This window comes from Amia ocellicauda, chromosome 4 (genome assembly GCF_036373705.1).
Source record: "Amia ocellicauda isolate fAmiCal2 chromosome 4, fAmiCal2.hap1, whole genome shotgun sequence".
In the NCBI taxonomy this organism is placed as follows: domain Eukaryota; kingdom Metazoa; phylum Chordata; class Actinopteri; order Amiiformes; family Amiidae; genus Amia; species Amia ocellicauda.
This window is the reverse complement of record NC_089853.1, coordinates 21,637,075-21,648,962: the sequence shown is the minus strand read 5'-3', so window position 1 is coordinate 21,648,962 and position 11,888 is coordinate 21,637,075. Positions and strand designations below refer to the sequence as shown.

At 40.7% G+C, this 11,888-nt stretch overlaps 1 protein-coding gene across 2 annotated transcripts in view; it reads right to left on the bottom strand.

Annotated features, from left to right (window-relative positions):
* Positions 1-953: 953 nt before the first annotated feature.
* The window catches only part of atosa (atos homolog A), a 35,647-nt gene continuing 24,712 nt past the window's right edge, over positions 954-11,888 (bottom strand). For both annotated transcript variants that reach the window (XM_066701368.1, XM_066701367.1), the window contains exons 2-12: positions 8,476-8,660; positions 8,047-8,249; positions 7,587-7,712; positions 5,640-7,197; positions 5,362-5,487; positions 4,577-4,665; positions 3,697-3,799; positions 3,066-3,224; positions 2,755-2,823; positions 2,239-2,435; positions 954-1,531 (exon numbers count right to left, since the gene is read on the bottom strand). In XM_066701368.1, the coding sequence (XP_066557465.1) occupies positions 1,378-1,531; positions 2,239-2,435; positions 2,755-2,823; positions 3,066-3,224; positions 3,697-3,799; positions 4,577-4,665; positions 5,362-5,487; positions 5,640-7,197; positions 7,587-7,712; positions 8,047-8,249; positions 8,476-8,660 (2,969 nt within the window). In that variant the 3' untranslated portion in view covers positions 954-1,377. The remainder of the gene's footprint in view (positions 1,532-2,238; positions 2,436-2,754; positions 2,824-3,065; positions 3,225-3,696; positions 3,800-4,576; positions 4,666-5,361; positions 5,488-5,639; positions 7,198-7,586; positions 7,713-8,046; positions 8,250-8,475; positions 8,661-11,888) is intronic.

Below are 11,888 nucleotides of genomic sequence, written 5' to 3'. Positions count from 1 at the left end.
CATGTACCGTCAAATCTTGGGTGAGAACCTCCTTCCCTCAGCCAGGGCATTGAAAATGGGTCATGGATGGGTATTCCAGCATGACAATGACCCAAAACACACAGCCAAGGCAACAAAGGAGTGGCTCAAGAAGAAGCACATTAAGGTCCTGGAGTGGCCTAGCCAGTCTCCAGACCTTGATCCCATAGAAAATCTGTGGAGGGAGCTGAAGGTTCGAGTTGCCAAACGTCAGCCTCGAAACCTTAATGACTTGGAGAGGATCTGCAAAGAGGAGTGGGACAAAATCCCTCCTGAGATGTGTGCAAACCTGGTGGCCAACTAAAAGAAACATCTGACCTCTGTGATTGCCAACAAGGGTTTTGCCACCAAGTACTAAGTCGAAGGGGTCAAATACTTATTTCCCTCATTAACATGCAAATCAATTTATAACTTTTTTGAAATGCGTTTTTCTGGATTTTTTTGCTCTTATTCTGTCTCTCACTGTTAAAATACACCTACCATTAAAATTATAGACTGATCATTTCTTTGTCAGTGGGCAAACGTACAAAATCAGCAGGGGATCAAATACTTTTTCCCCTCACTGTATTTATCGTAAAAGAAGAGAAAGAAATAGGGTTCACAAATGTGAATCTCAATATTATCAGCATGGTAAAATGTCCTTATGTTATCTTTAAAAATGTAATCTGAGGAGCACAATCAAGGGAACATAAAATCCTGCCAAAAAAGGCACATTCATACAATTTTAAATGTTTACTACTCAGTCAGCCTTATTGTGAACCTGTATGTTGATATGAAAATGGATCCTTTCAAAAACAAAGCAAGCAAAACAAAACAACCAAATGCATATAACCAATTTTTTTGGGGGGATTTGTGGGCACAGGCGTTAAATCCAGTACTTTTTAGCTGAACTCTTGATTTTCAAAGAAAATAGAAAATCCATAAACAAACAGAGGCAAGTTTAAAGATTGCTTTATATAGATTTTAGATCTGAATATTAATGTCAAAAATACATAGTATGATTTACATATAGTTTTGCACTACATTATAATGCTTAGCATGACAGACATCACATGTGCAGTAAATGAAATATTAATTTAAATATATTAAATAACTGACAAAGTAAACATGTAAACACTAAACTAGTTAAGGTATTGTTTTTCTATTGCAACACTTCCGATAAAGTGGTTCTGTAACAGTACAAAAAAAGGTATTAGAATATTACTATTTTAATTTCCAGTTATTGTGGAAATACACAGTGCTTTTTGATGCCATTTTTATCAAAGTGGTCCGTGTGTCTAATGGGAGTTATGCAGCTCTTATAGAACACCAAAGACTTTAAAAAAATGTAATGAACTGAACAGGCCCCTTTTACAAAGACTAGCATCTGGGTGAGAATGGGGGATTCGCAGGGGCCTCTGTGTATGACTTGAGCTCGTATGCAGCACCACTGTCAACTTCCATGGACTTGCGAGAGAAGAGGAGCCGTATGTCTCGATGGAGGTAGATCTTTCCAGATTTTGAGCTCTGGAACCTGAAACAAAATCAAGAAAAAAAAAAAAGTTATAAGCAAAGAGTGCTGAAGAATGAATCTTCCACACTTAAGGATTTTTGGGATGTGGAGGAAAAAAGGTCTAAAGCTTAACTAACATACCAAACTTAATTTCTGTTACAGTGGTTACTGCAGGGATTTGGGAGCACAATCCCTGAAATGGGGGGTTGGTAAATAGATTTAAAGAGGCTCTACTTATAAGTTACTGTGAAAACAACCAATAATATAAAATCATTAGGAAGAGACAAAATTCAGAAAACACACACACACTCAAAATATCCTACACAAGTTTGCTAATCTCAAATAAACCCTGTGCTATTTTTTCCATTTAAACTCAGACCTCCAATCATCATAACGATGTTTGTTTTACATCTTTCAACAATTAACTATAATTGTGTGGGCAATCTTCAGGGAAATATGATGGGAAATGGAAAATGCAATTAATCGCATCCACCCAGGGTAACTAGGGAAAACCGTCCCTTCCTCCCGTTTTCAAATCTTAGATAACACATTTTAATTAAGTAAAACATGAGGATTTCATTAAGCAATATAAATAACAGAAAACATCCATAACTTGCTAACATTCAGAGCTTGCCGAAGACCACCACAATCCAATTATGGGTCAGCTGGCATGTGATGGGGCCACCCTAAAACGCCACCAACATCTTCGAGGGACTGTGCCACCCTACCTCAGGTGGATGAGGTAGCGCAGGGTTCGTTCCTCGCTCGAGGAGGGGGTCTTTTTCCCGTGTCCATTAATTTCCCGTTTCCCAGGAACAGAAAAGGTCCTTTGTCGCAGGAATGTCTGGTGATTGGCTGGCATCTCTCTCAAGTCATAAATCACAACAAACATCTTCACCACAGTCTTGTTGGGATTGAATAAGGTCTGCATGACATGGATCAATAGTGTGTTAGAGCAAGACTGTGCGACGCCTGCTTTCAATTCTGTTACTGTGGTGGGATAATCATATTAAAGATGGAGAGACATAAATGAATTAAAAACAAAGTTGTAAACTAAACGTACAACAGCTATTTTAGTAAATATACAATTTAAACACACTTAAAAATGTAGGACATGTACGAAAATAACCACCTTGCAGTTCCATGGTGAGAACACTAGAGGGAGCCTTCTAATCCAGCTAAAAGCAACTTCATGATACTGGAGCAACAGCTTTCTATATTGCCGGCAACAGTTTTGTACTCACCACTTGAATTGTTCCTGAGGGAGGTACTCGATAACCCCTTTTTCCTAGGGACTCCAAGTTAATTACACCCTAAGGATGCAAAAACAGAAAGATATATGTTATTCATATATATAACCAAGAGCAATGTTGTGATGCGACTTTGGTAGAACAACAAACCGTGCTGTGATGCATGCGTTATGGATTTATTAACTTAAGGAAATGTCATGCTGTTTGCAAAAGGGGTGGATCATAGAGTTAATGTTTTATTTGCAGTTTAAGGAATCCAACAGAGTGTGATAAACTCTCTCTTGTCAAAGGGCACAGATCCTCACCATGTAGGGGGAAGGTGCGTTGTCATCAGAGACGCTGTAGAATGACACCTCCACAGGCAGGGTCATGTGACTGGGACAGAACATTCCACTGGCTCCGACCTCAGCTGCGAACCCTTCAACAGTCCCAAGAGGCTCCAACCGGTAGTTCAAAACAGACTCCTGCAGACACACAACATCAGTTATTTATTATCATTCTTCTTGTTTACATTTTAGGAATACTTTCTGAACTGCTCCAATTTAAGTTCTTATTTGGATGCCACTTGGATAATGAACACTACAAAACATCCAGATCTAATGTAAGATTATGTTTACATTCATTCACAACAGCTGGTAGGTCACCTGAAACTAGAGGGCAGCATGTTGCCATGTTGTTTTTATTTATTGAGACTTCGTTTCTGGTTCATTGCTGCATTAAAAAAAGATTCTGCACCCCTAAAATGAAACCATGCTGGTGTTATGACATATCATTGTATTGGACAATGAAAAACATTACAATGGGTTCTTCCCCTCTAAAATCTGAATTTGAACTGTATGTTGAACTTTGTAGTTCACCATAAAGACCATAATGGCATGTGTATATGTAGTACACTGAATTTCAATAGTAATTTAAACTTCAGAAGGAAAATTGCACCTCAAAGTTTCCAAGAAGGCTGAGACTTGTTACAGGTGGAGCACTTGTGCTAAACACTTGATGTTCCTGATCATCTTTGTCATCTTCGATTTTCAAGTACATTCTGTTAAAAGAAAAATAAATAATACCCTCAGATCATTGTATTCATTTATTTTTTTCTTCCCGTAGTATCGATTCCAAATGAACACAGTAAAAGTGACTGTGACCTCAGGTATTTACTCCACAAACTATATACTCATTAATTACAAATAAATAAATTCACTTCCATATAACCTGTGTGTATTTTTAGAAAACAAGAAATGCCTGTTCTGACAGGTTGGAGAGCAGCAACATTAAAACATGTCATAAGAAGGCAACAAAAATCCCAATTTTTTAAATGGGCTTTTCATTCTAATTGCTAACATGAATGTAAGGTGTCACTAGCACACAGATGAAGCCTGCTGTTCAATGCCAAACATACTGTGCTGATGAATCATTTTTTAGGAAAATAACATCCATGCTTACAGTAGGTGGCAATGTGATGAATGAAAACCTTTCTACTAAAAATACACATTGGTAAATTCATACAAGACTTTTCTTTGTTCTACGGGATCACTCAAAAAGATTAGTTTAAAATAAGAAATTTACCAAGTAAGTATAGTATATTGTGCTGGGAAGAAAGTAATGGCAAATCTTTGAATGCATTTATGCAGTTCAACCTCCTAAATAAAATAAAATTAAAAGTACTGGAAAGATTACATCAAAATGTCTTTATATTTTATTAACATAACTTACCTGAAAGGGAAAAACAGTTACGCAAACACACTAATGTTTAAAATGCAAACACACTAAAACTGACAAGACAAGTTGAATAATCAGCAGAGCAGTTCATTATTCATACCTTTTGGTGGCAGACCATGGCAGTCCTTTAAAACGTAATAGTGATGTGTCCAAATCAAAACACCCTGTCTGAGTTCTCCTTTGAGGGACCTGCAAAATAATCCTTAAGTTAGATATTCATATTTGTGACATAGAAAATAATGGTAATCCTATGCATATTGTCAAGGCTTTACTTTGAATACAATGTTAATTATATATTCAAAAGGACTGCAATTAGGGAAGAAAAAACATTTAAGTCAGACTTCTATATGAACTCACTCTTTAAAAAAAAAAAAAAGACCAATTTAAGTTAAATCATCTGCACATGTGTATTGCTCATGCAGTCACAAAAGGAAGGAAATGGATGTTTTATGTAGTGCTCTGCCTTTGGACAGTGTCAGTTCTGACAGGAAGTTAGTCAGAACCGTTTACAGCTACATTGAGGTGACTCATAAGCCTGACTACTTGCTGCACACCTGGAAAGGGCCAAAAGAAACAAAGACTTTTCTTTACAGACGGAATAAACTGGTTCAATGACGTAGTGGGTGCGTTCATCTGATACACAAAAGACTGACGGTGTGCATACAAAACAAAATAGAGAGACAATAACACCAGAAGATACAAAAGCTGTACTGGTTGTCAGGACAATCATGGACTGAACTGCAAATACCATAAAATCTGCAGTATAATAATTATAAAACCACAAAAAAAAAAAAAAAAAAAAAAATGTACTTCACATCAGATTAATACAATATTAATATTCATTCTGGAATATATTATCCAAAAAATAAACAATTTGCAACTCACAGGACTTGAAAGCAGGGGCAAGCCAGTGCAGGGGTGGAAAGCTTTTGTGGCCGTCCCATCTATAGAGTGACGATTCTGCTTTTTCCAAATATTGCATGGCTTCAGTGGAGACTGTGGGTTAATTCTCTGTGTGAGAAAGAGAACAATAAGGCCCATCCACTGAACAACTGTGAAACTAGCTGAAAGAGTTAATATATTTGCTTAAAATTTATTTACTTAATTCCATTGCTCTTACTGTGTGTGCTATAAAAACAGCCATTGATTTTAAAATTACTCACTAGAACATCCACATTCTGTGCTCTGTCAGTCTTGGCTTGCCGTTCATCATGGGAGACTCTCTGGGTAAGGCTGTTCAATGTGTTGGATGCGGTGGGGTCCTTGTTTTCATCCTGCAAAGGTTTGTATTTATCTAGCTCACCTTGAGCCTTTGAATAATCAACATCTACCTGTGAAGACGTTTCTGTGACTTTTAATCTATTCTCTCCTTGACCATCTTTGGGTCCTTCGATGTGGTTTTCATTCCAAAACTTCCTGGGGTCCTTTTTGGCATTTTGTAAACTATCCGAGTTCCCCAATTCAGATTTAGTTCTTGTGTTTTCAAGTTTGACACAGGCCTCTTTCTGAAGTCTAAAAGAACAGTCCTGCTCGTTATTGTCAGGAGCCTCTGTTCTGCTAATTTTAAAGTCTGTGCAAATGTTTACATCAGTGCGGATTTCTTTAACAAAAGCTTGAGAGGTATCTTGGCATGGGAGTAGGTCTTTATGCAGACTGCTAGAACTCGAACATACTCTCTCAGTTTCATTTGGTGCTTTAAACGTGCCTTCTTTGCACATTTTGTATTTGTTCTGGGATTGCTGTAATGTGTCTTGAATCAGTCTTGAGATATCTTGAACAGTATCAGATATTCTAGGAGTCTCAGTGTCTGGCAGAAGCAGTCTTCTGCATGCTGCTGGCTTAGGGGAAGACCTCAGCTCACTGTCCAGTTTGGCTTTGCTACAAAAACTCAGAGGGGTGTCGGAGGAAGAGGACCTGCTCTTTCCTTCACATCCATTTTCTGGGACAGTACCATCTTGGGGGGTGTAGCCTGAGGAGCAGGACTCTTTATTTTTTATGTATAAGCCGTCTTCTTCGTGAGCGCTCCAGAATGGTTTGGAGCCGTGTGGCTCATGGTTGCTGAACAGACTCCCGGGGATGTGCGGTGCGGTCGGGTCACAGTAATTCAGATGCTGGGCAATGCGTGCGATTACCTCTTGCCTTTCCTGAAGCAGAGACCCAATTAGAGGATTGGTTTCTCCCGAAGGAGGTCTAGTGCCATGGCTCGGTGGCACAAGGGGATCAATCAAGGAGAGCGATTTGAAAGATCTAACTGGTACCTCTGAGGTTGGCATCTTGGAAGCTTCTCCGGTGTTGGGTGAACCATAAGCTACGTCCTTAGGCTGCAAAGGTCTAATATCAGGGGGGGTATTTAACTTTGAATAAAGCCATCTCACAGCTTTGCTGGAGGAAGTGACTTCTGGAAGCAGACACTTCCTGGGATTGACTATGCTTTCTGGTAATGGTGACCAGGCTGATTTACGGTATGTGAGTGGGGACCCTTGCAGATGACACGGATTGACTTCTGCCACAGGGTTTTCCTCCTTCTCTTGGATCTTCTTTCCATAGAAAGTCAGGCTGGCGTGAATGCTACATTTCAATACTGGGTAATTCGGCTGTCTGGGAAGGGACTGGACACTGACTTTCAAAGCCACACTGTGAGAAACATTAGGAACTGGAAACACATGTTCAGTTGGTGGTTGGGAGAAAGTCCAGACTAGTTCTTCATCAGCTGCACTAATCCTATAAGGTAAACATAGTTCAAAGGGTAAATCATAAGGCATAAACGAAGTCCAAATGCTGAGAATTATAATTAAAAAATCTTCTCATACTGATTTACTTATTTGGTTTTATTTTTTATTAAATTAAATTGCATCTCTGGATTATAATGTATATATTAATTCAAGTATTTTGAAATTATATGAAAGATTTCATATCTTGGGTCAAACAAACAGGTTAATCTCTGTCCTTTTGTGTGAACTCTTCTTGAACAGCTGAAGGTTTTTTCACTGTAATGTCTGGTGAAATAGATTTTATGTAGTGATGCTATAACCCCTTCTAATATCCTGAGCCTCCTTTGATTGTAGGCATGCCTGCTTTATAATTTGCAAAGTCATTGCTAGGAATCTCACCTGTATAGAATATTTCGAGGAACAACACCGTGAGAAGCACTGAGCCAGGCACTCAACTGGGAGAAAAACACATAGGAGCGGACTGCCAGCAGCAGGGTCTTCTCCTCAATGAAGCGATCTCCACTTCTGAAGGAAAAAATAGTATTAGTCCTTTTGAACAAAACAATTCAGTCAAACAAACCAATATATAAATAAATAAGTAAACTGACCAGCATCATTTTAGGTGTGGTGCTTTAACACTTTTCTGTAATTGTGAAAATTCTGGGAAACTACTCGTTCAACTAATTTATTATCTTTTCCCTTCTGAACAAAATGCATAATTAATTGTAAGTTAGGTCATTAAGTCACTGACATTCATGGAATTAATTAGTTTTAACACTTTATAATAAACAGCTGAATAAGCTAACAGAATATTTAAACTAATTCCCAATGCTCAAATACCAAAGTTTTTCACACTTACTGTCTGGGAACTGGCTGCAAGGTCCATCTTTCTAACAACAATGCATCCTGCTTGATGGCAGGGTCATTTATGTCATTCCCATCAGTTGTAGGTCCTTCATCACTATAGCAACAATCTGGAAGCAGCATCACCTCAATCATGATGGGAATGTTATTCCTCCAGAGCAGCATCACTTCAGACCTCGTCCTCCTGGCTTGCCGGCACTGTCAAGAGTATCAGACAATACACAAACTTAGCTCAAATATATAAGAGATCATGAAAACTAAAAATCAGTTTTTTAATTTTCTGAGTCCTTAAAGTATATGTTTTGAAACTTGAAACCTGGGAACAAATAATTTTGCAACTTATTTGCCTAACAAATCCCCCTCTTTATCCTTTAAATAATCTTTTAGATGTAAAGGAAGCTGAGTTTCGCTGGCTGAATGATACCTGTGGCAATTTATCGCTGCACTCATGCTTGGTGTTCACTGGCTGGCCAGACTGAGCCGGGGGGCAGTGAAGCCCTTCAGTCCGACCCTTCACGGAGCATTCTGGAGTTCGACCTTCGGTGATGAGCAAGGTCAGGAACACCAGGAATTCTTCAGCGTCATATTCAAAATACTCTTCAGCAGCATCTGAAAGCAAAGTGTACAGATGGCTTAGTGAAGCAGTAAACAAGACCACTGACATTCTGCGGCATTATGCAATGTTAGTTCTGGACTGATTTTGCTTGTTCTTTATGGTGTAGGAAAACATGTATTGTCATTTTGTTAGTTACCTTCTAACTAGATCAACATAGCGTGACTTAAAATGTATTGATTCTAGGATACAGATATTGCATGTTTAGTAACAATTGCATTACACAGTAAAACGAAATACCAGCATTCACAGTAGTACAAATAAGCTTGTTTACCGAACCTACTGGCAGAAAACATGAGCATAAAGCGGAGCATCAGAGAGGATTACCATTTATTACCATTTCTCATAGGTACATCTCTTTTGGGTGGTACTTTAATAATGAGGAACCAGCTCATTGTAATATAGAGCATTGGAATGCCATGACCTAGTCACTAACTTCTATACACATTCTTGCTCTGTTGTCCTTATCTATTAGACCAGTTCACTACCTGAAGTCCAAGAGCAGGGGTTCGATTGGCCTTGTTTGCATTGTACAGTCTGGAGTTTCATCTGAATGCATTGATCATGCTGATCTACATGAGTTGATCACTCAAAAGTAGTTCCTTGATCATGTAAATATGAATGCAGAGGACAGTAAAGCCAAAGCCAACCACTTCTATTGTTGTAACAAATAGCCCTAGTCAAGAGAGGTTTATAGGCAATCTCCTTAGAATAATGGTCATTCATATCCTCTCTCTGCTAGTAGCTGAACATTTCCAACTGAAATGGACAAGGTTTTAACTTATTTTAATATACCTCTGTATATAACGTAATACCTTAAATATGTGTAGAAAATGTAGCTACATTTTCCTTACAATGGTATTAATTGTAAATTGTTTACTTTTTTTTTTATTATTGATATCAAGGCAAGAGGTAAGGGGTGGGGGTTACAAGAACGCTCTTGAAAATACAGCAAGTCCCAACACGACGAGACAGAATGGCAATTTTAAGAAAGTGATTAAAGTTTCGGGATTGCTTAGAAAGACACGTTTCTTAACTGTCTTTGCACAGTCAGACAGGATTCTTTCTCTGAAATCATGACAATGGATAAATTAAACACCAATTCCAAAAATCCATACATGTTTTCTGTGAGCTTTGTTCGACCCCTGGACCATAATTACCTAATTGTTCCCTAGCAGACAGACCTAACAGGAGCATTTTTCACTGTCTGCCTTGCTCGATCTTAACTCCTCTCACAACAGGCAGAGACAGCACTAATCAAATGCACAGTTAATAGCGCTTTCATGCTGCATTTAACTGAAGTCAGAAAGCATTTTAATCAACGCACCTTTAACATCCGAGAGCCTCACCGATAAACAAAGAAGGCAACAATCTGAGACAAATCCACATTTGTAAGCCAGGAGGTGCAATTTAGAATGTGGTGGTGCTGCATACTGGGGATTAATCTCAAAATGGAAAATATTCAAAACATGGCAGTGCAGTACATTTAGAAACAGGTCAGACATTTGAAAAATAGCTTCCATCTTGACATACATTAACATGAGTTTCTGTAAATCAGAAGCGGTTACAGGGGGCTGTAGGCTGTTATTATTTAGCATTATTGTGAGCTATTGATCAGTGTAACTCCGTGTGTCTGGCATGGTCTTTGTAAAGCAGCCATTATTTGTGCTATTAGCAGTCCTGCCTGGGAGAGACTGCGCCATCCTGACAGCCTTGTGTCATTCAACGCAACGCAGGTGTGTACCCTCCTAATTAGCTACAGGTGGAGTATTTAACAGCCCCCTGGACGTCTGTGCCAGCAGCCTTCAGTGCCCCAATTCCAAAGGGCAGGGACTTTAGCTGTGGGAGTCCAGCAAGGAGAAGCCACACAGCAACAGCAACAGCAACAAGCCATGATGATCTCTCGGATTCCAGTCCTGCTCTCTCCTTCCTCTCAGCATGCACCTGCACACCATTGCCTCCCTAATCTGTCTAACCTCATCTCTCTGCCGCTCCCCTCCTCTTCCCTCCGCTCTATTCCCCTCCCTGGAGGCCTGTGGAACTGCCATTCAGCTTCCAACAAGGACGACTTCATCTCCGCCTTCGCCTCCCACCACTCTCTGGATTTCCTCGCTCTCACCGAGACATGGATCTCCCTGAGAACTCAACCACCCCTGCTGCCCTATACTCTCGGTTTGTCCTGTCCCACTCCCCTGTCTTACTGGGCGGGGAGGAGGAACAGGGCTCCTGCTCTCCTCTTCTATCCTCTTCTCTGTCCCCCCCTTTCTCTCCTCTATCACATCTCCCCCCACTCACAGGGCAGGCCGCCACCTAGACCTCATCTTCTCTAGAGGCTGCTCCCCTTCGACACCCCTGGACATCTCGGACCACCACTTCATCTCCTTCTCCCTTTCACTCCCCTCCCTCCCCACCCAACCCACTCCCTCCATCACCTTCTGCCGTGATCTCCGCTCCGTCTCCCCCTCCACCCTTGCCTCCACTGCTCTCACTCTCTTCCCTTCCATTGAGTGTTTTTCCCATGTGTCTGTTAACTGTGCTACCTCCTCTTTGTTCTCCTCCCTCACCTTGTCCCTTAACTCTCTGTCCTCTCATGTCTCGTCCTGTCCATCCCTCCCCTCCTCAGCCTTGGATCTCTTCCATTCTCCGCTCAACCTGATCCAGTCAGCGTGCCGCTGAACAGAAGTGGAAGAGGTCCAAACTCCCAGCGGCCCTCAAACTCTACCGCTCTCTACTGTCCACATTCTCCTCCTCACTCACTTCAGCCAAGAAGTCTTGCTTCCAATCACTCTTTGAATCCTCTGTCAACAACCCTTGCAAACTCTACTCTACCTTCTCCTCCCCCTCCCCCTCCTCCCTCTCTCTCCAAGATGATTTTGCCTCTTTCAGTCTCTGAACTTTCCTCTCTCCTCCTAGGTCACAAACCCACAACGTGTGCCCTGGACCCTCTCCCCACTTGCCTCCTCCAAGCGACTGCTCCTGATCTACTCCCCTTCATCTCCTCCCTTCTCAACTCCTCACTCCTCTCTGGCTGTTTCCCCTCTGCATTTAAACAAGCTGCCGTCATCCCACTCCTCAAGAAACCTACCCTTGACCCCACCTCTCCTTAGAATTACCGCCCTGTCTCCCTACTCGCCTTTCTCTCAAAGACCCTCGAGCGTGCTGTCCACTGTCAGCTCTCTGCATTTCTTTCCCATCTTGATCCTCTGCAATCCGGCTTCCGCACA